Here is a 25,433-nt window from a genome sequence, read left to right as displayed (position 1 = left end):
CTACTGCACACGTGCCAGAAGGGGTTCGAAGGCGCCGATAGGCTTGATTGCCACGGCGCACGCAAAGGGGCTGCCCAGAGCGTCCAAGGTGAGCACGAGAGCCACGTTGCAGGACGCTAGCGCGTCATCCACCTCGTCCTCGGATCCAACGGGATCACTGGAAGAGCCGCTGACCTCCAACGTCGCCACTGCCGCCCCGGCCTCCGCCGCCTTCGCTTCTGACACGAGGCAGGGACAGTACATAAACTCGTTGGTGACGGCAAGGGAAAGGCGATCGATTCGGTCACAAAAAGCCTGCAACGCCGCATCCTCTGCCGCGTCACACTGCCCATCTCCTGAGCGCATCGCGAAAGCGTCCCTCCCGCAACGGAGACGCAGGCGCTGCGGTAGAAAGAAGCGAAAAGGTATCTCGAGGCAGGAGTTGGACGCGCGACATCGGCCATCACCGCGCAGCCGCACGAGGCCGCCAATGTAGCTGACGACGTCGCCTGGTTGAAAAGATTTGCCAGTGAATAGTCGCCGCGTCATACACTGCAAGCGCCGGCGAAGAAGGGCTATTTGCGGCGAATACGAAGCCTCCACAGCAGCCAGCGGCACGTTCGCCGCGCCACGGTGCAGAACAACAAGCCGGTCCACCTCCTGCGTTGTGGTGAGGAGATAAGAGAGCGGGGGTTGCGTCAAGACCATTGCCACGGATACGCTGGTACCCTCCGGCGCCGCCGCGGCGACACCCCCTGCTCGTGCGGAAGACGAGTCACCCCCGGCGGCGGCAACATGCTCTCCGATCGCTGATGAGGCCCGCTCAAGAACATGCAGCTGAGTCCGAGATGCAGCCGAGGCCGGAGAATACACCGACGAGGGTGCAGACGCAGGAGATGACAACAACGGCAGCGCCGTAATCCCAGGCGTGAAAAGTGCTAGCTCCTCTGCGTCCAGATCGCCCTGTCGCTCCCACAGAGCGCTGCGCTTCGACCGGCTGTTGCCGTGGTCGGAGCGGCGGCGGCGGCGGTCGGTTGGGTTTTCAGCAGTAAGAGGGAGTCTCCTATGAGCTCGCACCACTGCTGGCGATGCATCACCTGCGTCATGAGAGGGCGATGGTACGTGACTCGCCTTCGAGGGACAGGCGTCCAGTGACTGTCCCGCGTCAGGGGGCCCTGGGGGCTTCTGCGCGGCGGCCCCTGATTCCATCGCGTTGGTGTCATGCGCACTGCGGCAACGCTTCTCTCTGCTGAGCCCCGTATCGACGGTGTACACGAACAGGTGTCCCTGCGTCTCGAAGCGCGAGTGCTTCCCAAGGACCGTCAAGGGCACCGCGGCGTCCCAGACCTGCCATGGTAGAAACGGCACGTTCATGGGCCAGTCCACGTGCTCGGATCGGAAGCTGGCAGAGGAGGTGAACGGCGCAGGGGAGGCCTGCGCTTGCGTCGGTGTTGGGGTGATTGCCGCGGAGGGCCCTTGCGGATGAAGCCCTGCTTCTGCCAGCAGGGCTGCCTGAGTGATGCCTGGACTGCTAAGGAGGCTGACAAGTCGCGCGCCACTTAGCTTAGGGGTGGCGCACGCAAGGCAACGTAGAGGGGTGTACGCCGTCGATGCCTCACAAATCGACCACATGCCACACTGCGTGCACTCCCACAGAAGATCATTAGCGACGTCGGGACATGACGGCGATAACTCCTGTTGCTGGTCTGACGCTCTCGGGACGGCGCACCCAAGATCGGTCGCAGGCGCTGAGGAGCCATCGGCATACGTTAGGGAGGAGCAAGGATGCGACGCAGAGGTGACACCAGCCGCAGGGCACGCCTCCTTCCATGCGCTGCTGCCTTCCTCCTCGGCACCGTCAGCGGACCTTCTCGGCGCTGATGTGGCGAGCAGAGGGTGCGCCTCAGTCGCAGCAGCGACTGTCGAGACAAATTCAGTGCGGAAGGACGGAAAGGGTATAACGCCCCCGAGGCGCGGTCGCATGATTGGCTCTCCCTGGATGTTCATCCACGGCGCTGCGCTCAGGCGATGAGCCTTGCCGTAGGACATAAGTATTTCTTCTCCAGCGCTGATCTGCCGCCGCGACACGAGCGCCGTGAAAGACTCCCCACGGCTGTTAAAGCGGTTCTCGGCGGAGACGTTCGCTTGCAGAGTGCCGACGCCGCGCGGGTCGTTTGCGAAGCGGCCGTAATTACCGACAAACTCCGCGTCGAGCGCATAGTCGTCCCCGAAGGCGCCGAACCCCATTGTGTACGTGCGAGAGTTGCATGACGTGCCAAAGACCTCGATGAAGCCCGAGTACGGCGTGACAATCGTGTTGGATGGTATGGTGCTCTTCGCAAAGAGGCCCGCCTGCCCGTAAGCGGGGTGGCGCGGGTCGGTGATGACGCGCACCTCTAGCACCTCCTCTGGCGCGTAGGTGGCGGGTTTGAAATGAGGAAGAACGCACCGATCCACCAGATGCTGGCGAAAGGCAAATAGCTCCATAAAGAAGAGGAGCCGATCGTCTCGACTGATGGCGGTGTCAAAGGCGAGGAACTGCCGCGCATGCCAGCCGGCGGCAAACTTGAGAGAGCGACGCGATGGCGTGCACTGCAGTCCGCCTAGCACGTTGAGGCGGGTGCGTTGCAGCGCCGTTCGCGGCGGCGGCACAGAAGGCGAAGGGCCGGCGGGAGCTGAAGCTTGCGGAAGCTCAGCCGACGAGGCTGAGGCCATCGCAGGTGCCTCGGCACGTACGTGCGTGTGAGCTACTCTGCCAAAGTCGATCCTTGTGCTTGAGCAAGAGCGCAAAGGCGATGAAGTACAACATACAACTTCGACTCAGCGGTGCTAGCCCCTTCCTCACCGTCTCTTCACGAGCCCGTTGCACCGCTATCCTTCGCGCTCGCCCCAATACTTGTGTTCCGCTTATGTGCTCCCTCTTTCTTGCAAGGACACCGGCATACAGCAAGCGACCTATACTCTGAGAGAGGATACTGTGCGGGCTGTGCGGCGAAGTGGGGGAGGGGGGAAGATGTGCGCTGGTGCTGAAGAGATAGTTGACGATGTTCATATTTTCTCGTGAGGACCAAAGCTGACACCACGAGCCCTCTCGCAGCCAAATAGTCCCTCTGTGTTCTCGCAATGGAGCGCAGGCACGGGAAGCGCTTCTCAGCCCTTTCGCGCGTGAGTCGACGCCTGCCGGATGAACGCAAGTGTGAGCGCGTCTGGCAGGGTAACAAGCATACGCAAGAGCTCAGCAGCCATATATATATATATATTAGCGTCCCAGAAAAGAGACGACGACGGAGGAAGACAGTAGCATTCGCGCAAAGGAAATAGACAGCATCACCGAAGGAAAAGGGACGTCACGCTGAATGGCAACAGGAAGCCTTTCAGGTGCGCAGGCACCCACACCGACAACCCCCGTGCACCGGCACCGAAAAAAAAAGCTACCGCTGCTGTTTGTCCATTCGCTGTTTCTCCCGCTCTTCAGCAATGTCGTTGCTTTAAACGCTTTTTACACGATCGATCAAGTGCACCATCGAAACGCCGCCGGATGGACATTGGCCGCCGTGAGCGGCGCTGAAAACGCCCCAAGGAGAAATAGTTGTCAGTATATGTGGATGCTCGAGTGCAGGAAACGACTCTCTCTTTTTCTTTTCCTCCCTCGTCCTCAGCTGCGCAGCAATGCCTTTCGCTTCCACCACGAAATTTCGGTTGGCAGATCAAAAGCAGCAATCGCAGTCGAAAGGGCAGTTGGGGGTCGTGCCCGCCCGAGAGCTACGCGACAGCATCTTTGACAGCTCCTCCATCGACACGATGCGATCAACGCCCTCCTTGCGAAGCAGCTCCTCAGGCGCCTGAAGAGACTCGGCGCCTGAAGCACCGGAGGAGGTGGCGGAAGCGGCGGTTCGGTCCTGCTTCAGCCAAGTTCCGCTGAAGAACTGGTTGTCGCTCATATGGACCGACTTCTCCGGGGCGTGGTACAGTCCATCACGCAAGAGTTTGGCTTGCGCCGGCAGAGAGAGCGACGATAAAGATGCGCCAGCACCAACTGATGCGTGTTGAGCATTACGCAGCTTCTTCAATGCCCCCCTGTCACCCTTCCGCAGGGACGGCGACTGAGCGGCAGCGGCACTGCCCTGCCTCTGTGCTTTCGTCTGCTTAATGGCATTGAACAGAGACTCTACTTCTTCAAAGTCGACGTTGGGAGCGGCGGCAGACGTGGCGATCACTTTGGCGGCTGTGGCCGCATTCCTTTTTGAGCCCAGTAGCGTCTGCTTGACAGAGGCGCGAGGCGACTGCTTCAACTTCATCCCTGTCGTGTGTCGCTCGTGCCACGCCGCTTTCTAGTCCCGGAGTGGATACGTGGGCCCGGCCGCGAGCTGTGCGCAAGCAGGCGCAGAGGAAGAGAGAGATGCTGGGGTAAGAAGCCAGGCCGTCCACTGTGAGAAGGGGCCTCCAGTTATCTCTTCAGTAGCGGTGGGAGGCGGAAGGATGGGGAAAAGGGAGAATGCAAGCAGAGATAAGGAGACGGCAAGCACCGAAACAGGGGAAACAGAAGCGGAGAGATGAGTGACGGACCCATACGTCAAGACGGAGGAAAGGCAATTGAAGAGAGCGCGTGCGCCCATCGAACATCTCACCCGTGTCTCCCCCGCCTCCCTTCCCAGATCGTGGGAAGTGGGACAGAACGCGAGCATGACCCCTTGAACGCGGCCCCGTCCCTACGCAGCGCATGCATCTGTAGCCATGGTGCCACCGCGGCTGCCTTGTCCAACAAGGGTCTCGGACTACTTCCAAGCCCTGGCTCCCCGCTGTGGTGAGCGGGGCCGCCTTGTGTGGAAAGTCTGCCTGCAACAGCCGTTTTCCTGTTCTTTTTGGCAGCTTCAATTTTTCTTCGGGGGAGGGAGGCGCTTCACGAGCGGCTCGTTTCGTTCTCCATATTCGCTCCCTTTTGCAGCTTTCCAACTTCAAAAGAGTATCCCCGGGCCATGAGGTCAGTCCCCCCCCTCCTCTCCCGCACAAGGAGAACCACAGCACACTCAATGTCCGTGGAAAGGGGGGAAGGAAGAGCGAGAAAGCGGCCTGTCGACCCGCGTGTGGGGGTAAGACATAAAAAAAAGGGCGGGTGAGGAGGGCTAATGGGAGAGGGGCATGCACGCACACCCCTAGCCGCAGAAGGCGGCGACGGAGGAGACGCAGGCGAGCCAGAGAGAAAAACAAAAAAATGTAAGAAGCAAAGAAAAGGTCCCCCGATGAAGGCAGCGCGCTAATCGGGTGGAGGCTAAGGGTAGACAGAGAGTGCCACCTGTGATAACTTGCGTCCTTGGCGTTGGGGTCGTTCATCATCCGTGGCGCGCAGATACCCCTACTTGTCCCTTCTTGTTCGCCTTCGGCCTGGGTGTCCATGTGCGTTCTCACCAATCCGCCTACCTGCACTACATACCAGTGCGAACAGAGCTCTTTGTCTGCTTCATCTGCCCCTCTCTTCTTCATGTAATCGCTGTCTCAGCAACTCTTCCTTCTCGTCAGGTACATTGCCCCCCCCGCTCTCCCGCACGCGTCCCACGACGGAGATTCACACCCCATGAGATCAATCTGCACACACAAAGCTCCGATAAAAGGCAAGACACTGTTCAGGACGCATACAACGACCCTGCATCAACGAGACGACAGTGATGAGAAGCAAGACAAAAGAGCACAAGCCTCTGTTTCCCAGCACACGCACGCTGAGAGACAGACCGACAGCACAGCACAGAACTCTGTATCTAAAGCGAAACCGTGCATCACTGGCAAGCAGTTCGTTGAGCTAAAGATGAGAAGGCACTTACACACGCAACATAAATTAGCACATGCGAGTTACGAAAGGTAAAGGAAGGAGAGAGAGAGAGACCAACAGAGACGAGAAGGACGGCAGCGTACGAGCGGCCACTCTTTTTTTCTCTTCTCGCTATCGAGTCGCTGAGCGTTTCGTTTTCTCCTTCGCCCCTCCCCCCTCGCCCCCTCCCCAACTCTCTCCCTTCCTCCACCAAAACCATGCGCGCACTTTCATGCATGGAAAAAAAACCTTGAACAACACAAACGCAAAGAAAGGTGTGGTGTGTGTATGTATCCGACCCTTTTCATTCATGTCGCTGCTCTTCCCTTTTCTTCGCCTTCCTTTGCTTCATGAGGCAGTTTGCTGAGCCCCTCTCGCTGTCCATTTCAGTGCCGGTGAATGTACGCGGGCACGTGTGTTGGAGCTTATTTGTGTAGGTCGCCCCTCGGCGTATTTTTTTTTCGCCATCCCCTTCCACATAAGACTCACTACAGGCAACAGTGAGCCGAAACTCGGTCACTCCCTGACGATAGATACAACGGCAAGCCGACTCGCGTCCGGGAAGCCGCCCACGTTCTGACGGGGGCCTGAATCAGTTGTGGTACACCTCCACCTCTTTCGTGAAAGGCGCGCCCGCCATTGTGCTCTCGATTTCCTCCACAGTCCGTGGCACCAAAGTGCAGTTTATCACGCCGTCCTTCGTTACCAGGACGTCGCTCTCGATGCGCACGCCGCCAAACTGCGAGTACTCCTCGAGCTTCTCCAGATTCAGGTGGTCCTTCACATCAGGGTTCGCCTTCGCCAACTCCATCAGCGCCGCGTTGAAATAGCAGCCTGGCTCGATGGTCATGTACAGCCCCTCCTCAATCACGCGCGCAGTGCGCAGGCGGCAGCAGTCCTTCTTCGTCGGCCGCTCTGGGCAACCCTTCATGTAGCCGCCGACGTCGTGGACGTCTAGACCAATAAGGTGGCCGAGACCGTGTGGCTGGAAGTATTGCATAATTTCCTTCGCCATGAGCGTGTCAATGTCGCCCTTCAGGATGCCCGCCGCGACCAGGTGTGTACAGATTGTGCGAATGGCAAGCACGTGCATGTCCACCCACAGCACGCCCGGCTTCATCGTTCGCATCACTCTGTCATGCGCATCGAGTACCGCGCTGTAAATCACCTTCTGTGCCTCAGTGAACTTGCCGTTTACGGGGAAGCTACAGGTGATATCGGCTGCATAGCCGCGGTAGTTGCCGCCCATATCCAGTAGCGCCATCGTGCCGTCCTCGATGGCGCGGTTGTTGTCCGGGTAGTGGAGCGTCGCCGCGTGGCAGCCTGTGGCGCAGATGCAAGTGTAGCTCACACGACGGCAGCCTCCATTGTAGTACACGTCGTGCAGGAAGGTAGACTCGAGGTGATGCTGCGACATGCCGGGCTTTGCGAGCTGCATCACCTTAACGTGCGCGGCGCTCGATACTTTGCAAACATACCTGAGCACGTCAGCCTCCAGGGCGGTCTTGTAGCAGCGCTGCGAGCTTAGCGCGAAGTAAAGGAAGTCGGTGGACTTCCTCAGGCTCGTCCCTTCTGGCAGTCTAGCCTGCAGCACCTCCAGACCGCTGTCGGTGTTCGTGCCCTTCAACACCTCGGCGGTGTGCACCCCATGGCTCGCCAGAATGGCTTCCATCTCGTCCGCATAATACACCTCGTCCACCTCCAACTCCGCCTTCACGCCTTGCGGCGTCGGCAGCGGTCCCATCCATGTCGCAAAATCCGCTGGTAACCGTTGGATGAAGATGATACCCTTGCCGTTCGCGAGCACGGCGCCGTACGAGTCCGGCAGCTCGGTGCCGAAGAGGTAGTAGAAGTAGCTCTCCTGCACAAAGAGGTAGTTGCAGTCCGTCGAGTTCACAGGTACCTCAGAGGCGGCTTGCAGCACCGCTGCGTGGCCGCCCTCCGGGAAAGCCTGCTGGAGCGACACCCCCAGGCGCTGACGCTGCTCCTGATACATCCTCATTGAAATGGGGAAGGGGTATGCAAGACTCTTGTCGTGTGCAGGCATTGTCGAAAGGAATTCGCCAGAAGGGAGCGAAGGCTAAAAGAGGGGAGGGAGGGAAGTCAGAGAAATGCTAACGGAAGCCTGTGTCTGCCCCAGTGCACGTTTGTCAAGGGTGAAAATCTGAAGAAGACCTCTCGTGTACATCTCACATCCTCGCCCAATCAGCAGAGGGGCAACAGAAGCGGTAGGGCCACGTGTGAGGGTTGGCAGAGAAGACGATGGCAGTCGGGGGGGCGAGGGCTCGAAAGAAGAGATGGAAAGCCAGGAGAGAGACGGAGAGGAAGAGCTGTCGCGGAAGGAGACGGAAAGAGGGGGCACAGCGTGAAGGCAGGGACTGTGTGCAGTGGCGCGCACGGAGACAGAGGAACGAATGGAGTGCGCTGGAGATGCACACAGAGACCCCACGCGCGCCAGAGAGAGAGAGAACCAGAGCAATACAGAAGCACCCAACCCCACTCCTCTCTGTCCCACGTCCTCCTTGCGCTTCACGTAGACACTCAAGTCTCGCATACCGGCGACTTCACTTTTCTGCAACTTGCGAAGTAAATAAGGTTTCACATCAAAAACTTCGAATCCAGGGACGTTAGGAAGGGCATTACCAGCGCAGTATGGCTTCAAACGATTTGTGCTCAAAGATGCCTAAGGCTGCGTTGCGTTGTGGCGCCTCTGCCCCCGTGGCGGCGGAGGCTATCGAGAGAAAATGTGCAACGCAGCAAAGACCGAGAGAGGCAGCGTAAGCGGAGAAAGGGAGGGAGGGCGGCGGCTTATGGCGAGCGGCAAGGACAAAGACAGCCACACCGCTACACAATCCTTCGCGGATGTGGCGCATCGCTGCACTTTTGTGTCCCCTCCTCCCCCCTCATGCACCTCATGCGCTCGTTATGCCTACATGCTGCCAATTAGGACTCACAGGGTCATCGCCACACGGCTTACGGATGCAGGCTTAAGCACCCAGACCCGCGCGCCGTTCTGATCAGCATCCTCGACCTCTTATTCAGCGTCTGTAACGCGGCCTTCTACCTCCTTCAGCATCAGCTATGCCCCCCCCGCTCAGACCACTAGTTGGTACAAGTATATCTCTTTACCCGCTCTGGAGCTCAGCACCTCCCCTACCTTCTCCATAAGCCCTGGCATCTGACACGCTGCCCCTACAGGTTGAATTGTATAGCCGCTCCCTCTGTAAATCACAAGAGCGGTGATGTCACGCTCCGCGAGCGCCTCACGTATCGCATCCACCCGAAGCCCGTAAGTATTCGACAAGAAATACACCCCAGCCGCTGTGTCCTGTAACACGCAGTCTACACTGCATTGCAGGTTGATGGACATCAGCGTCGTGTAGCTCGCCAAGAAATTCTCATACGCCGTGACGCTGGCATCGACCTTTTTGAGTGCAAACTTCATATAGGCGAAGAGCTTCCCAGTAAGGAAGGCGTCATAGGCAGCGTTGTGCGACAGCAACTGCTGCGTGACGTCGCCGCCGCCTGCGACAAGCGAGTCAAAGTTGAAAGAAACGCTCGAAACAACGGAGGCCACCTTACTCATCTCCTCCACCACACTCGGGAGCCTCCCGGTAAAGTTTCCCAAGCCCTGAAGTGGCCCAGCACAACTGAGGATGCGGGTGTCAAACAGTGAGGGGAAGTGCCGGTGCACCACCGCCTTAAACGAGGACATGTCGGGCGGCATGTTCGGCGAGCCGTAAAGGGCGAGCAGGAGGAACAGCACGTCTGTGTAGCCGTTGTAGAATACAATCGGCTTCCGGAGGACTTCCGTAGCGTACAGGAGAGTCTCCAAGAGGGCGCTGCCATAGCTATGCGAGACGAGGCTGGACCCGCAGCCCCCGCCCAAGATGCTGGAGACGGAAGCCCTCGCGTATTTGCGACTCGTCTTCGTCAGACCAATTGCCGCGAGCGCCTCCATCTCCTGCTTGTAGAGGTTGTCCTTCGTGAAACAGCACTCCGGTAGCGCCGACTCGGGAGCGAGACCGCGCGAGAAGGAGATGAGGTTGCAAAGCGCCCCGACGTAGAACTGCTTCACCTTGCTTGCCTGCGAATCGCCCGACCCTGAGTTTGAGAGAGAGATGACAAACCGCACCAGCTGCAGCTCGCCCGCTGAGAGGGGCAGCAGCTTATCTAGTCTGCTACCAATGCATTTCGTGTACCCCGGAAGCGCGTTCTGCGGCTGCGTAAGCAGGTCCATTTCCTTCGATCGCGCCTCCGCCTCCCTGGCGAGACGGGCAGCTGCGGGCTGTATGGGCGCAAAGCGCAGTCCCTCTTTGATCCAATGCGTGAGGTCCATGTTGTTCTTGACGAGGAACTCGGCGGTGCTGATTTTGAGGGTCACATCCGCCACACACTCGGAGGGGGCCGGGAACGTCATCGCGTAGAATGTGTGCACATTATAGCACGTCACAGACGCCGCTGACGCGGTCGCATCGTTCACCGTGCTTTGCTTGGCGTAGCTGGCAACAGCACGACTGAGAGCCTCCAAGAAGCGGTAATGATGCTGCACGCCAGATAGCGGCGGCATCTTCGGCAGCTGCGCCTCTGTAACGCTTGTGCCGCTGGTGCATGCAATCATCTCCAGCGACTGTGCCACCGCGATCATTCGCTCTGTTACGTACCTATACGCGGAGGCGAAGGCCGTCGTCGGGTCGCTCGCACTTTCCAAAATTCTATCCACTGCGGCGATTGTCTCAGCATAGGTTGTATTATTTTCAACATCCGCCGCGAGAAACGCTGCGACCTCCTTCTGCAGGTGAGTTGCCACCGCAGACAGCATCTTTGAAGCCATCACTCCGCTCACGCCAACGGCCCCGCCGACGTTACCAGCGTCGGCCTCCCTGAAGATAGAGATTCCAATCTGGACCATGCTGTAAGGCTTGACAGCCTGCAGCTTTGCCGGGTACAACTCGGCTGGTGTTTGCGTGAGGGAGCGGAGAGCTCGCTCCAGCGTTTCGGCACCTGCCTCGGCGCTATCATGATCGATACCCGAGAATTCCAGGTCCACCGCGAAGAAGGAGCAGTCGCGCAAAAGTCTGCCCAAGTAGGGCAGCAGCTCTGCCGAATTGCTATTGGTAATCTCCATCGTTGACGGCTTCGCTTCAGAAATTGGTGCGCGTTGCAGGAGAAAGGGTGTAAGTAGCGAAGAGGAGCGGGATAGATCAAGAACGCAGCTGAGCGATGGAGTCGCATAAATCAATCAAAAAGAGTCTGCAAGTAAGAGCAGCAATCCCACACAAAGAGCTCACTCAGCACCTGTAAGTTGGCGAACTCACGCGGGCGTTGGACTCGCTAACCGTCTGCGCCACCGTTTCTCTCAGTATGTGATAAGACTGGAGATGCGATACATCTGAATGTTATCAGAAATGGCGTCCTCGCTTAGCTGCACTCCACACCTGTGGCGCGTGCGACCTCGAGCACCGCCCCTGACTGCCGAGAAAACTAGAAGATAGGGAGTGACTGTCCGCCTAGCGCCTCGAAAGGATAGACACCTACATGAAGACCAGCGCTCGAAAAACCGTTACAACGGTAGATCTAAAGCAGCGGGTTCAAAACGACAAGGGCAAGAAAGAGGAGGGCGAGCGCAACTGTTAGGGGACTTGCTGGTGGTATGGGCAGTACACGGAGCCCTTCCACGACGAGTGTGGGACAGAGGAAGGGAACGCGATGGAAGAGGAAGGGGAAGGAGAGAGCGAGTTGCACGCGGAGGCTATCCGCCAGTCAGCATATTTCCCTCGATGGATTCAGCTTCTGTCAGTGTGGGTACCGCTGCGCCGCCTACACCTGAGTCGTACCCGCGGGAGTGGCGTGCGTTTCGGTATCGGCGAGAGGGCCGTGCCGCCAGTCCTCTCACCTTCCTGTGATACCAGGCAGAGACATGAAGGGGAGGTCGTCGGGCGGGGCGCGACAGGTAGGCCACGTACATGGCCACTGAAAAAAGGGGGGCACAGAGAGAGGGAAAGAAGCGCAGGGCCACCGAGGCTCCTTCTCCAAGAGGGCGGACACTCCAAGTATCCGCAGGCAGGTGAGCATGTCGCTCCCACTGCGCACCGGAGGGCAAACACGACTGTGCGCCGGCCTCGTCGCACCGCCGTGCCCGGAGAAAAGTCTGCAAAGGGAGAAGAGAAAAGGAGCACACGGAAAGGTGTGAGCGTTTCCCTGTGGCGGTTTGCCTTCCGCGCCGAGAGCAGTGCGCAGACTCGCTCGCGTGGAAAGCAGCGAAGGCGCTGAGGACGAGAGGGCGAGAGCTCTTCGCTCTGCAGTCGCTATGCGAGGCTCACCTTCTCCCTCCTATACTTGCATCGAAGGTGTCTCCATGTTTGTGTACCTGTCTGTGTGTGCACATGTGTGGCACACCGTCACTTCATGCCGCGCTGTGGCACGGGCTGTGACTGGTGGAAAGCACTAGGTATGCTGCAATGGTAAAGATGGGAAGGCCAGAGAGATGATGTCCGCTGTTATGTATCTGAGATTCCTTGCTGAAAAGGTGTGCATAGAGGAGAAACAGGGAGGAGAATGCATGCGTGTCGGTAAGCATGAAGTGTGGGATGGTGACCTGGTTGCCTGGACGGCTTTGTAATACAGCGGCGCGCGCTGAGAGACACTGAGGAAAGCATGGAAGCATCTATCCGCCTACAGCACATAGTGGACCTGGTATCTAAAAGGGCGGGAAGACTGAGGCGTGGTTGAAGCGAAAGACTGGCTTCGCCTGATAGCAGGCTGTGCTCTCTCGTGCATTTCTTTTCGACGCCTTGTACAGTGAAATTCACAGTACACTACCGGAACCGCCACATTTTGGATTTTCTTCCCCGCATCCCACCAGCGTCCGCCCCCACCCCTACCTCCCCACCTCACATGCTTGGCCGCTACACCAGTGGTGTCTCCATGAGTGCAGGGTACCAAAACACATTGCCTCGCAGTGCCTGACAGAGGGTACATTAGTGCGGGAAAGGAATCGAAGTAGACAGAGTGTCCCAGCGGCGTGATGCAGTCCAGTTCGCCTGTGGGAATGCGTAAAAGGGGGGAGGCGAAAGACCTGAAGATGATCGGAAAGAGAAGGAAGGCAACGGCTGCCTCAGCGCGCATCAAAACTACTTTCCATTAGCAGAGAGCGAGTTCTGCACTGAGCTGCCTCATACGACGTCATCCCCTCCCTCGCTCAACCTACCCCCCCTCTCTATAGCTCCCATGAAGAGGGTTCATGATGAGCAGTGAGTATCCCCGCGCACACATCCTGCACTCCTCAGTGAGCTCGCACAGAAGTGCATGTAGAGGAAAGGCGCAGTACAGATGCGCCTTTTTTTTCAGTATGCCAGTGTACAGGCTGCCTTTAATCATCTTTTATAGAGTAGCTTACTCACTGCTCTTAGCGTTGCCTTTGCATTCAGAGAGGCAATCGTTCGCGCCATACAGAGCCGCCTCCCCGTCACCTCTTCTAAGCGCTGAGCAACGCACTGTACTGCACCGCGCTTTGACACCATCCCCATCTCGGCGAAAGCCCCCACTCCACGCCAAATCCTACCCGGCCCTTCTCGTACCTCCACATCTTTGCCACGAAGGGCGTGCACGAGCGTGGAAAGAGAGCGAGCCAACAGCAGAGGAAAGGGGCGGTGGCAGCGCAGAAAAGCGGAGAAAATGGCGTTCTGCGGATACAAACAATGACAAACACTCCAGGGGGAAAAAAAGGGCTGCCGCGCGTCACGCAGGGCGTGTGAAAGCGATAAAGACAGCGAGAGGGCGTGAAGAAGAGGGGAGCGAAGGCGGTGGCGTACAGAACGCAGATACCCATGACAACGAAAAGGACACGCACTCACGAAAAAGTGAGAGGGAGAGGCGCAGCGAAGACAGGTGAAAAACGGGGTTGAGGTGTAGAAGATGAGCCGAGAGCAGGACCGACATCACCGCTACTGCCAGCTCCTTCACTAGCCCTGTTCTCCTATCTAGACGGCAAGGCGCCCCTCGCAAACGTAAACCGAGACACACTTATAACAACGCATGCGCACACAGACACACGCACTCACTCATACGAAGCTGTCGCCTCTGTCCCTTCCTTCGCTCGCCTTCCGCTGTCCCTATAGCTCGTCGACGAATGAGGAAGGAGCAATGGGACCAGAGGGATACGCTTCCTGAGCACCACCCGAAGAACATAGGAAGTGAACGGGCCGAAAAAGAGTGGCTGGCAGCGGCAAAGATCTGCAGACGACCGGAACGAAGAGAGAGGTGGAGGAGGGGGAGGGCAATGGAGGCAGTAGACGGCGTACTCCCTCTCATACCTAAGCGATAATAGCAGGCCCTTGGTGGCAAAGAGTCATCAGCGGTCGTGAGCGCCACGTCTACCTTCCATACCCTTCGCTTCTTCTTTCCCACGCCCCACGTCGGGTTCCGCCGATGGCGGCCCTGAGGCTCCCTCGCAATCGCGGCGCACCTCTCGTGTTCACATATGCTACTGAAAACCGTAGCGCTCATAGAGCTTCTTGCGTGTCGGCTCCGTGCATGCGGCGAGTGCCTGGCGCCATATGCCTGGATTCGCGCGCGACGCGCTTGAAAGTAGATCGCGGAACATGCGACTCGCCTCGACCCCTTCCACGGCAACGGAGCAGCCAAGGTCACAGAAGAGCACAAGATGGTTAAGCACAACGTTTGGGTACTGCTGCACGGCTGATAAAAAGCCGTTCGTGCTCGCCTCCAGTAGCGATGATGACTCGCGGATGTTCCGGACAAAGCGGCAAAAAGCACCGGCAAAAAGCTCTACGGAGCAGCCCGCCTTCGACTCTACTTCGCCGTCCACGTAGAGCATTACGCCCAGGCACAGCGACACGTTTTCTGCCATGTTGCGCATGTCTGAGGTGATGGTGTGCTGTCCCAGCAGCTTCGAAAAGAGGGCAAACAGCTGCGGCATAGCCGGGCTTGCCTGCATCGTCGGAGCGCCAGCGGCATCCACTTGATGCTCCAGCAGTTTGCACACCGCCCAAGCCACATTACTGACCACCGCGTAGCACGACTCGTCGGCCACGGTGACATTCTGCATCGCAGCGTCGCAGAACTGGGGGAGCACCCGTTGCAGGTGCATGGGGCAGGCGCGCGCGACATCGCTCGCAAGGCAGAAGCCGTTCTGCCGAATGTGCGGCGACGCGTCAGAGAGGAGGGAGAGGATGAGCTGCATGAACAGCGGCTCATTCTGAGCCAAAAGGGGCTCCAGTCCCGACCCTATGGCGTCAAATAGTCCACTCAGCAGGATTGCCGAGGTCACAACAAACTCTTCATCCAGCGGGATATCGCCCGCTTGCAGGGCGGCGTGCCGCTCCTGCATATGATCCCGCAGCATCGTGAAGCTGCGGTTGAAGAGCTCGCCAGCCATGGGCTGCATCGCGGACCCGAGGGTAGAACAGACGGTTGCCATGCAGTCGAACACGCTCCACAGCAAGGGGCTGTCGTTTGGGGTGTGAGACCAAAGCTGGCCCAACGGCGCAAGAAGGATGGAGATGAGTTCCTCGCTGCGGCACACGGCATCACCGAGCGTACTGCACACTGACTGCACTGCCTCCAGGAGAAGCACTCGATTTTTAAGCTGATAAGCGGCGAAACATGTCGCGACGGTGCGCACAATCGCTGGGGCGGCCATGTCCATCTGCCCTTCCTCCGCCTTTTCGAGCATGATGCGCAGCGCCTCGACGGCAGAGCCCTGCACCATCTTCGACGGATTCTCCATCTTGCGCAGAATACAAGTCGTCAGTCGCTCCATCAATGGAGGATGCGAGAGGAAGTAGCTGCCGAGGCGGGTGCATGTCCAGAGTGAAATACTTACGACCAGAAAATGCGTATCGGGCGCCTCCAGCAGCTGCAGAAGCATCGGGCATATATCAGGCAGAAATTGGGCCAGGGCGTCGTAGCAGCCCTCGCAAAACGCACCGATGGCAAGCACACCAGCCTCCTGCTGGCGCCAGCCGGCTGACCCGGAGCGGATCATCCCTTCAACACAGCTCAGCACTGGCAAAAGTACTAGGTCGCCGTAGTACTGACTGAGCTCATCCAACGTCAGCGCTGAGACGCGGCGCAGGTTCCACTCCTCCACCTCGTCGTCATCGTCGCCGCCGCTGTCGCCGTCGTCGTCGCTATCACCCATGGCTCTGTTGTGCTCTGTGTAGTGGCGTGGGCGGATTGCGTCGACCTTGTCCGGCACCTGCCAGTCCTCGGCGCTCGCCTGCAGCATGCCGATCTCCATTTCGGAGTAGACCAGCGACCGGATGATAACCGGAATGACCTGCACGACGGTCGATTGGGCCAACTCTGCGAAACGAGGGAAGTGCAAGATGGCGCGCCAGAACTCCGTCGCCTCGATGCGGAGACTCTCCTCATCTGCGTTGGCCGGGGCAGCCCCGTTGCCTGCAGTGGTCGCCTGGTACATGAGTTGGACGATCTGCTCAAACATGATGTCGTCGATCTCCAGGTAGAATGTCAGGGACAGCGCAATGCAGCGAATGCACTGGGTGGCAATGGCTTGGGAGAGCGGCGCCCTCAGGTTGTCGAAGCACGCCTGCACAACACTGATAATGTTGCCCTGCAAACTCTTGTAGCTGTTGGACTCAAAGTCTATGCCCGCATGCTCCAAAATCAGCGAGACAACCTCAACAGCCTTGATGCGAATCTCGATCGCGTCTGCGCCTGTCGTCCCAAAGGCAGTGGATGTGAGATACGGCAGTGCAGCGAGTAGCACCGGCTTCGTCAGCCCAGCGGCGTCGAGCAGCGACACGGCATCGTCGACGATGTACGACAAGGTGCGGATAGCACCGTGCACAGCACCAAGCTCATTGCCGCGCTGGGTGAGAATGGTGCCGAGTTGTCGGACAACCGGCTCGGCAGGCCACAGCCCCTCGCGCACCGCCAGACTGATAATGCTGCCTGCGACGTTTCGAATGATGCGCTGCGGGTCGGCAACCGCGTGCTCACACACCGCCGATTGCAGTTGCGCGTTCTGTGCGCACGCAGGGTCGGCGAGACTGTTCTTGAGCTGGAAGCCCACTAGCTGCCGCCCGCGCAAATCAGCTTGCTGCGACACAAAGATTTCCGCGCAACTGGAAAAATAGACGGCGGCATTCGACCTCAGCTGCTGAAGCTGAGCCTCACCTGCATGACGCGTCTCGGCAGTTGGGCTGGAGGCGGCCGCCAGAGCCGCAAGGATCTGTGGGGCTATAGACGCCATGGATGGCCACGAGAAGGTTCGCACTCACCGAAAGTCGCCAAAAACGATCTCTCTGTCTTTCTGTGCGCGCGCAGGCACTTATGTCAGAGGCGAAGCGAGACTACCAAAGGTCACGGATGATGCCCGCAAACCTCCTCTCCTGCGTACTTCCTTTTCACCGAAGGTGAGCGCTGAGTATGTACGTGTGTGTGTGTGCGCGCGCGGGTTTGCAGATGGCAGCTCGAGGCGGCTTCTACCGTACCGGAAAGCGTGAGCTCGAAACGTCTGTCAGCGTGAGAAAAAAAGAGACGCGTACACGCACAAGGTCGAGGCCGCTCGGTTCCGTAGCCTTCACTCAGCGCGTAAATTTATGTTACCTCTTCTCTCTATAGCGTTTCGGATGCAAACCCCCCACCCTGCCTGTCTGTCTGACTGCCAAGCTCAGCGAAGGAGAACGAGAAGAAGACGAGGCAGCAAGGAGTATGGCTGATACTGGCGGAAATCAACGCTTCAGGGTGGCGCCTTTCTATGTATTCATTTTTGTGTGTTGGGCAAAGTCAGATGTCTGCGCCGACCCTTGCACTTGGTGGTTCTGTTTTTTTCCCACGTGAGGCGGAACACACGCACACTTAAGCCTGCGCCCTCTCTGTAGCTTATTGCGAAATGCAAGGCGCTGACACGCGTGCGCCATGTTCGCCCGACCTTGCGCCTCACACTCCCTTTGCAGACACAAAGCTCTTGTAGAGGGAGAGAGGAGAGAGAGCATGCAACCGGCTCCACGCAGCGGCACGAAGGGAACACGAGTAACAGAAGCTTTACAACGCCCACAGCAACACATACACACCACGTCACCCATGCAGCTACCTGGGAAGGCAGGTAGCGCCAGTGAGATCGACATGGCAGCACGAGGAGGGGAAAAATTAAGGCAGTATAAATCATTGGTTCTGCTGACTTTTCCTTGCTTGAATAGTACACGGCGGCGTGAGCCTACTGAAACGGGCAGAAGGGAGCCACCAAGACGTGGCGAAGCAACGAAACTAAACTGGGATCACAGGAGGAAGAAAGAAGAAACGAACGCACGACAGATGAGCGCGAACAGCTAGCAATACCCCTTTCTGCAGAGAAGAGGAAGACACAACAAGATGGGAGATCGAAGAGGGAGGGAAACCACGTGATTGATACATTCGCACCAACGCAGAGATAAAAGAGCGCCACAAAGCAGCAGCGTTTCCCTTCCCAGGATGGTCAATCCTCTACAAAACATAAGTTTGGTCTATCCCCAGCCTTGTCGGCCACACACAGCCTCGTCACCGCAGCGTGAGAGGCAGCGGTGGGCACCTGTTACCGCCACGCGCTCACGCAGCCATCTCAGTACAGGCCTCGGCCCCGAGCTCGGCCCACCCACACGCGTCACGCTCTGCCTCGCAGCCCCGCCCCTCATGCCAGTCGCCACCTCGTGCGTCCCCCTCGGGGGGCAGCTCAGACTTCCCCCCACCCTCGACACCACCACCGCCAGCAGGAGGCGCTGAGGGCCGAGTGAGATGCGTTCGCGCCGGGCGGACACTCTCTGCTCATCACGAGAAAGCTGCAAGTGCATTCGCCGCCACAGGCCGCTCCGGCGCAACACCGTTGAGGACCGCACCACGGACACCGCCAGCGCTACACAGCCCCTCCCACACACACACACTTCGCTACGTCACAGGTGCCTCACCCTGTATTACCATGGAAAGCGGCTCGGCACGGGCAGGGGGATAAGGGGCCGCGTGGCGCCCCCCCTTCCCGAGAGGGATCGGCGTGGTGTTAGATCGTGAGGGGCTGCGCTGGCAGTTGGTTCCGCTTGTGTGTGTGGGGGGGGGGGGGGGGCCAGAGACAAGCACATGCGCGCACAATGCGGTAAAAGTACGCTCCTCACACATAAAAACAGTGTTGCCGGCAAAGGGGGCGCACAATTCCAAAGGCAGTCCACGCAGAATGGGGTGGGAAAGGAGAGGGGACGAATGCGTTCCACCAAGATTCTCGGGAGGTCACACACGTGCTTAGTCGTCTGCCGCCCCAACGCCTACCCCCGAAAAACTGCTATGAGCTCGCGCTTCCTGAATGCATGGATGAGGTTGCCACATATCGTGCGTGCCGCCATCTGGCAGTCCCCTTTTTCTCGCGCCTCCTCATGCTGCTCGAAAAGGCAAACAGCGGCTCTCTCTTACTCTCTCTTCTGTTAATCAGCCTCCGGATTTGCTGCTGTTATCGAAGCTACGAGGGGTCGAGAGCCACTGGACGTGGATCGGCGTGCCCGAGGGCACTTGGCTAACCCCTCCGTGTCTGCTTTCGCTATACTTGGCGAGACAGAGTAGCTGTCAATCGGCAAAGAGAGGTTGCATCGGCAATGTGGTCATGACACAAGTACGCGGACGCGCGGAACCAAGATCGAAATAAAAGAAAGGGAGTACGCAGAGAGGGACGGCCTTTGTCGTGATCCTTTCTGCCAGCCTTCGCCGAACTTTGATGGGAAAAAAAATCGGAAGCTCTCAGAGCACTGCTTCACTTCACAGGCAGCGAGTCGCCGTAACTGTGCCTAAAGCATATGAGCAACAGACCACCGTATCGTTCTCGTCGGAAGGGGAGCACACCGAGAGCTGCTCACAAGGCGAGCGAACAGGTCCCCCTGCCTCCCTGCGAGGAGAGCCTATGGTACACGAGGGCAGAAACGATCGAGTTGCTCAGCTTTGCAGGCAAGCCCGTCTTATTCACGCCCCTGATGCCTCACACCGCTCTCTCCCACATGCCTCTGAGGAAGTTGCGAGCAGTGGGAAAAGGGTACGTCACGCACACAAACACAACCTGCAAAACAGCAGCCGCTGCCCTCAGAAGCCCCACTGCACGTTCTCCTCCATGTCCTCCATCTTGTCGTACGGCAGTGGCATCGCACTCAGCAAGTCGTGCTCAGAGGCGCCGTGGACCCAGTGCGTGTGACGCGCTTCCGCATCCGCCTCCGACAGGACAAGCACGCTCGCAGCAAAGTCGCCAGGGGCCGCCTTCGAGCGCTTCTTCTTATCCATCGGCTCTACCACGGTGACCGCGGCGACCATGGCGGCCTCGGCGGCCGTGGGAAGGCGCACTAGCGACTGTGCGGCGGCATCCAGTAGGTGCTCTACGAAGTCTTCGTGAGCCACCAGCTCGGCCGGCACAGCCAGCGCGAGCGGCAGCTCCGTGAAGCCGCGCGCACCGGCATGCAGCGTGCGCGCGTCGATCACCAGGGCCTGCACCGCGCGCAGCGCCACGCGCCGCCCCCGCATCTCCACCAGTGCCGGCGCCTCCCACTGCACCGGGTCCATGTCCTCGCGCGCTAGCCGAAGCCCCGCCGCCACCACGTCCGCCACGCTGCTGTCCACCGGCAGCGTCACGCGGCGCAGTCGGTCAGCCGACAGGCTGCAGCGCGCCACCGGCAGGAAGTCGCGGTAGGCGTGTCGCCGGTCCGCACGCGCTGCGCGCAGCGACACGCCGTCCGCCGGCGGCACCAGTACCTGCACAACCCGCCGCCCGCGGAAGTCTGGCAGCACGTGACGCAGGCTGCGTACCAGAGGGCAGAAGCCCTCCTCGTCGTTGCTCACAAGGATCAGTGGTAGATGCATCAGGCGGTCGAAATTGACGTCCAGGTGAACGAACTGCAAGTCAGGAGCACCACTTTCATTGTCTATGCTCAGCGATACACGAACATCGTCTGTGCCGCTTTCGTCTTCAGGAGCCGTCCGCCAGTGCTGCTCCAGCAGCATCGGGGTAGGGAACAGCTCCTGGAGGAAGTTACGGAGTATATCGCAAATAAAACCGAGGGTAAACTTCGAGTTAACGTTCGTAAAGGAGGTGACATTGCGATATCCGCGAATGCGAGCCATTCGCCGAGCATTGTGCTTCATGTCATCATCAAACTCATCGTAAGCGGTTTCTTTGAGCTCTTCGCCACGGATAGTTGCCGGTGCGCAGCCGTCTTCGTTGTCCAGCGCCACATCCACTACCGGGAACACCGGTGTGCTGTTGTCGAGCGGTGACAGTCCGGCGCCACGCTGCATGCGCCACGCCTGCTTTGCCATCAGGTACGGCAGGTACTGCCTCGACGCGACCCACGGATGCCGCAGCATGTGCGCTGTATGCGTCGAGGGCGGCAACAGGTCCATGGTAGTGCGCTTGCGCTCAATGAACATGTTTAGATTGAGGTCGGGTGCGTAGCGCTTGTGGATGTAGCCCCACATGTTGCGGCACTGTGGATAGGGGGCGTGGCTGTCGAGCCGCATGCGGTACTTGCGCAGACGCGGCTGCGTCTTGAAGATCCGGTGAGTGGGAAATTCGTGAAAAGCGATGCGTGCCGCCCAAACTTCTAGCTTCCGCATCAGCCGCACGCGCGCCTCAGATTCGTCGGCCGGCCACCTCCGCTCAAGCTTCGCCGAACGCAGCAGTCTCGCCATGCTCGAAACGTCCCGCGCCCAATCTGCCCCGGCTTCCGCCGTCGGCACCGGCACCGGCCTTTCGTCCGCCACCACGGCTTGCGCTGCTTCGAGGTAGTTGCGCGGCGTGATGAGGTCTGCTGTGACGCGGTCAAGCACACGGCGGCCCCAGTGCGCGAGAGCGGGCATCTGCGCCTGGCCCGCCCACGTCCACTTCCCGCTTCCCGAGGCCGCAGGCGCCGGAGGCACCAGCGCAAAGGTGCCCGCTGCGTCTGTGCTCCACGACGGCTCGCCCTCCACCGACACGCGCGGCATCGCACACACACCGCGCGCCAGCGCACCGTCAGCGGCACCCCACGCGCACTCCGCCCACGCGCACACCGCAGCGCTGCTGTTGCTGCTGCACGCCGTGCTCGTAGCCCGATCACCGATTCTAGGAGTCGCCACGCTGCTGCGCGCGTCCACGGCTGCAGTGAAGGCGGCCCACGATGCTCGCACGATGCCACGCTGCATCACGACTGCCTCGCCCCCTTTCGACGTCAGGGAGGCAGCGGCAGCAGCCGGCTGCACAAGCTCCTCCAGGTCTGCGGGGGTCCTGTCGACCTGCCTCTGAAGGCTGTACGAGTTATGCAGGATTGAGCGCCGGAAACCTGTTACACGCGGTCCATCCTTCGGCAGCTTTCCCGGTGATGAAACGCGCAGCACCGGTCCGCCATACACGTTCACAAAGTCGGTGATGTCAACATCCTTCATGACGAGGTAGTCGTCGTTCATGTAAATGAAGACGGAGGAGGCGTTGCGCAGACGGTACACGAACGGTTCGATGGTGAAACTGTTCGCTGTTGTCAACGGCGCAGGTGGCATCAGCGCGCGCTGGTCCACAATGTGAATGCGCGTGTAGTGCAGCTTTCCCGTGTACACCTCCTTCACGAAGCGCGCCTCGGCCGTGCCGAGCACTCTCGCTTCGCTGCCGTCAGCGGTAGCGTTTGCCGCCCCACCGCCCGCCGCGGCCGCGCTAGCAGCGGCGTAGAGGGAGCGCATGAAGAAGCTCCTGCTCTGGTTCAGCCACAGCGGCACGTTGCCGTGCGGCGTCACGACGATCATGCGGCCACGGTGCCAGCTGCGCGTGTGGCGCAGCAGCCCGCGCATGCTGTGACGCAGCTCGTCGCAGTCCGCGTCGATGTCGTCCGGCTTCACGCTCTCCAGGTCCGCGCCCAGCGCGCGCAGCAGCTCCATGTTGGTCAGGGCCATCTCCGCCGGCGGCGCGGCGGCTTCAACGTCTTCGGAGCGGCCAGCGCGCGTGGCAGCCCACCACAGCGACGCCTCCACGCGCTTCATCGCGTCCTTGCCGCCGCCCACGTCGGACAGCAGCTGCGACAGCGCGCACGGGCTCGACGCTGACGCGAACAGCAGCTCGGCGATGCGGCGGCTGAAGTCTTTCTCGCCGATGCGCGGCGCGCCGGCGCCGATGTCGGCCGCGCGCTGCATCTCGCCCCACAGCAGCTGCACCGACGCGATCATGTTCCAGCACTCCCACGTCTTCGCGAACGGCTTCGTGTAGCCGCGCGTGATGTCGCTTCCGTTGACGTAGGAGTAGATGAAGTCGAGGTGCGCGTGGCGCTGCAGCAGCTCGCTGCGCGTGTAGCGGCGGTAGTGCGTGCGCAGCCCCTGGTCCGCCTTGGTGAAGTCCGCGTCGGCGCTGCGGCTGCTGCCGACACTTGCTGCCGGCTCCCCCACGGCGGCCGCCGCTGCGTGTGGCACGGCGAGCGGCTGCACCGTGAAGTTGAAGGCACCGTTGGTGGCGCGCTGCGGCGCAGCGCCGGCGTCGCCGAGCTGCCAGTTCGCCTCACCGTCGAGCCACGGGGACGGCGCCAGCGGCGTGTCGCGCTGTACGCTCCGCGGCGCGGCGCAGAAGATCTCGTAGGTGCTGCGTCCCACGCCACTGCGCCGCCGCTCGTCCACGCGCAGGCCGCCGCGGCCGAAGGTGCGCACCACGTAGCGGTCGCGCTCCACGTCGTGATGAATGTACGCGGCATGCGGCAGACCAGTGTAGCCGTCATAGCTGCTGGCCGTCGGCCGGCCGCAGAAGAACGTGAGCGTGAGGCACGACCGTGGCCCGTACGGGCTCAAGGACCGCGGGTCGTGCACTGGAGAGACGAGGGATGCGCCAACCGATGCATCTTGCACATAGACCTGATCGTGGGTCCACAACGCTGTTGGATCGCGGAGACCAGCGTAGCGGCGCTGTATTCTGCAGCCCATGCAGACACAGAGGCAGAGAAGAGAGATGATAAGCCCCGGAAAGCTGAAAAACTGCCACTCTTGCAACACCTCCACCGAGAGCCAAAGTACTCGGCGGGGACTGCGGAAGTGACGGCGGACCTCTTGCGAGTAAAGACGCACCTGAGCACTTCGGCGCTGAATCAGCTGCCATGAATGGCGAAGACACAAGAGACAAAAAAGGCTGATGGGGTACACGTACCTAGCCAAGAAGCCTTGAAGGTGCATAGAGGCCATGAGCCTCTACGGAGGCCTGCTTACGCCGTGCAAAGAGAAAGCTGCGTAGGTCCTGCTTCGGAACTGAGTATTCCTTCTCAGCAAGTACTCTCCTACACCCCTTTTCGCGCGTATGGGGCTGGGGGGTAGAGATGCTGAAGAGAAGGCGGATACCTGTACAGTTGCGTCTGTATCTGCTTCGGTGCGTGTCCTATGCGTGCGCGCAGGGCAGGGAGCATCAGACAGGCCTACGCGGGGGGGAGGGGGCATTCCAACCATGCGGTGGTTATTAAATGGTCTATCGAAGGAGGAGGAGCGCGTGTGCGGGGGTGGGGAAGCGGCACTAATGTATCTTCTCCTTTTAGTTCCCCACTCACGATCCACCGACTCAAGCCAACCACCAAGTTCACGGCGACCCGTGTAGCTGCAGGAGAAACTTGAAGAAGGACTGACCGGAACAGTCTGCACAGAAGAGGGAGAGGATCGGGGGCGGAAATATAAACGTACGTTCTTGTTTGCATGTGCGCACTCAAGGAGCGAGAGAAAAATCGTGAGGGCGTGCGCGAGACCGTTGTGCGTGGGCCCTGCCTACATGCGTGGTGAAGGCGGCGCCAGATACGCGCGGAGAAAATGGAGCAGCACGGCAAAGAAAAAAAGAGTCCAGAGCGGATCAGTCACGGTTGTGCGACCAGCGAGGGTCGTTACCTCCGCAACCGATGAAAAAAGTCGGAGGTTGAGAACGTCCGCTCTTCAAAAGGGGACGAGAACGCACGGTAAGAGGCAAACGCACCGAGTGAGGGAGAAGAGAGCACATAATATTTGTGGGTGTGGGTGCATATGTATACACATAGACGTGGAGAGCAACAAGATAATCCCGAGAAGGACAGAGGGAGAGAGGGGGGAGAGAGAGGAAATACTTCCAGGGAAGAGGGAGGGATGAGCCGAACAGCAAAGAGAGAGAGGAGGCGCGGCAACAGTAAGGTGGGATAAGGGAAAAGGGCAAAGAGAAAGGGAGCAAGGGCGTGCGTCTCTAAGGCGACTCCGGGCACATCTGCTTGCGTGTGGGTTTGTGTGCGTGTATGTGCACGCGAATATATACAGGTAAACTCACATATATTCAAAGATGTCAAGCAGAGGGCCATGACACAGGAACAACCACAGGGCGTCTTTGGATGCAGCCAGCCAGGCAGGTGCACCAGCGTTGGCACTAGATTGCGATGAGAAAGAAAAAAAAGATGACCACCACTTCGGCAAAAGAGGTGAAGGAGGATAGGCGAAGGACATTCGGGGAGAAAAAGAGAGCACAGCATACGCCTCACGGGCACGCAGCGCGGTTCCCTTTGTGCGGTTTACTCTCCTCCCCTCCATCCCTCTACACGCACAGGCCACATCACACACACACGCACAGACCAGGTCTTATCCTGAAGACTCTGCCTCTCTCTTCCCCACCGCTGTCGCTCTTCGCGTATATCGAGAGTGTCAAAGAAAGAGCCCCGCA

At 59.4% G+C, this 25,433-nt stretch overlaps 6 protein-coding genes across 6 annotated transcripts; all 6 read right to left on the bottom strand.

Annotated features, from left to right (window-relative positions):
• LSCM1_00995 (uncharacterized protein) lies at nucleotides 1-2,694 on the bottom strand (the record flags this gene model as incomplete). The annotated part of the gene is made up of 1 exon (XM_067318621.1): nucleotides 1-2,694. The coding sequence occupies one exon, from the start codon at nucleotides 2,692-2,694 to the stop codon at nucleotides 1-3; it is 2,694 nt and encodes an 897-aa protein (XP_067174726.1).
• A 992-nt stretch (nucleotides 2,695-3,686) lies between these two features.
• LSCM1_00994 (uncharacterized protein) lies at nucleotides 3,687-4,277 on the bottom strand (the record flags this gene model as incomplete). The annotated part of the gene is made up of 1 exon (XM_067318620.1): nucleotides 3,687-4,277. One exon carries the CDS (start codon nucleotides 4,275-4,277, stop codon nucleotides 3,687-3,689), a length of 591 nt encoding a protein of 196 aa, XP_067174725.1.
• A 2,097-nt stretch (nucleotides 4,278-6,374) lies between these two features.
• LSCM1_00993 (uncharacterized protein) lies at nucleotides 6,375-7,829 on the bottom strand (the record flags this gene model as incomplete). The annotated part of the gene is made up of 1 exon (XM_067318619.1): nucleotides 6,375-7,829. One exon carries the CDS (start codon nucleotides 7,827-7,829, stop codon nucleotides 6,375-6,377), a length of 1,455 nt encoding a protein of 484 aa, XP_067174724.1.
• A 1,047-nt stretch (nucleotides 7,830-8,876) lies between these two features.
• LSCM1_00992 (uncharacterized protein) lies at nucleotides 8,877-10,910 on the bottom strand (the record flags this gene model as incomplete). The annotated part of the gene is made up of 1 exon (XM_067318618.1): nucleotides 8,877-10,910. One exon carries the CDS (start codon nucleotides 10,908-10,910, stop codon nucleotides 8,877-8,879), a length of 2,034 nt encoding a protein of 677 aa, XP_067174723.1.
• A 3,357-nt stretch (nucleotides 10,911-14,267) lies between these two features.
• LSCM1_00991 (uncharacterized protein) lies at nucleotides 14,268-17,024 on the bottom strand (the record flags this gene model as incomplete). The annotated part of the gene is made up of 1 exon (XM_067318617.1): nucleotides 14,268-17,024. One exon carries the CDS (start codon nucleotides 17,022-17,024, stop codon nucleotides 14,268-14,270), a length of 2,757 nt encoding a protein of 918 aa, XP_067174722.1.
• Nucleotides 17,025-19,864: 2,840 nt separating this feature from the next.
• LSCM1_00990 (uncharacterized protein) lies at nucleotides 19,865-23,947 on the bottom strand (the record flags this gene model as incomplete). Its single annotated transcript, XM_067318616.1, has 1 exon — nucleotides 19,865-23,947. One exon carries the CDS (start codon nucleotides 23,945-23,947, stop codon nucleotides 19,865-19,867), a length of 4,083 nt encoding a protein of 1,360 aa, XP_067174721.1.
• Nucleotides 23,948-25,433: the final 1,486 nt, after the last annotated feature.

This window comes from Leishmania martiniquensis, chromosome 35 (assembly GCF_017916325.1).
Source record: "Leishmania martiniquensis isolate LSCM1 chromosome 35, whole genome shotgun sequence".
NCBI classification, from domain to species: Eukaryota; Euglenozoa; class Kinetoplastea; order Trypanosomatida; family Trypanosomatidae; genus Leishmania; species Leishmania martiniquensis.
This window is presented reverse-complemented; position numbering and strand designations above follow the sequence as displayed.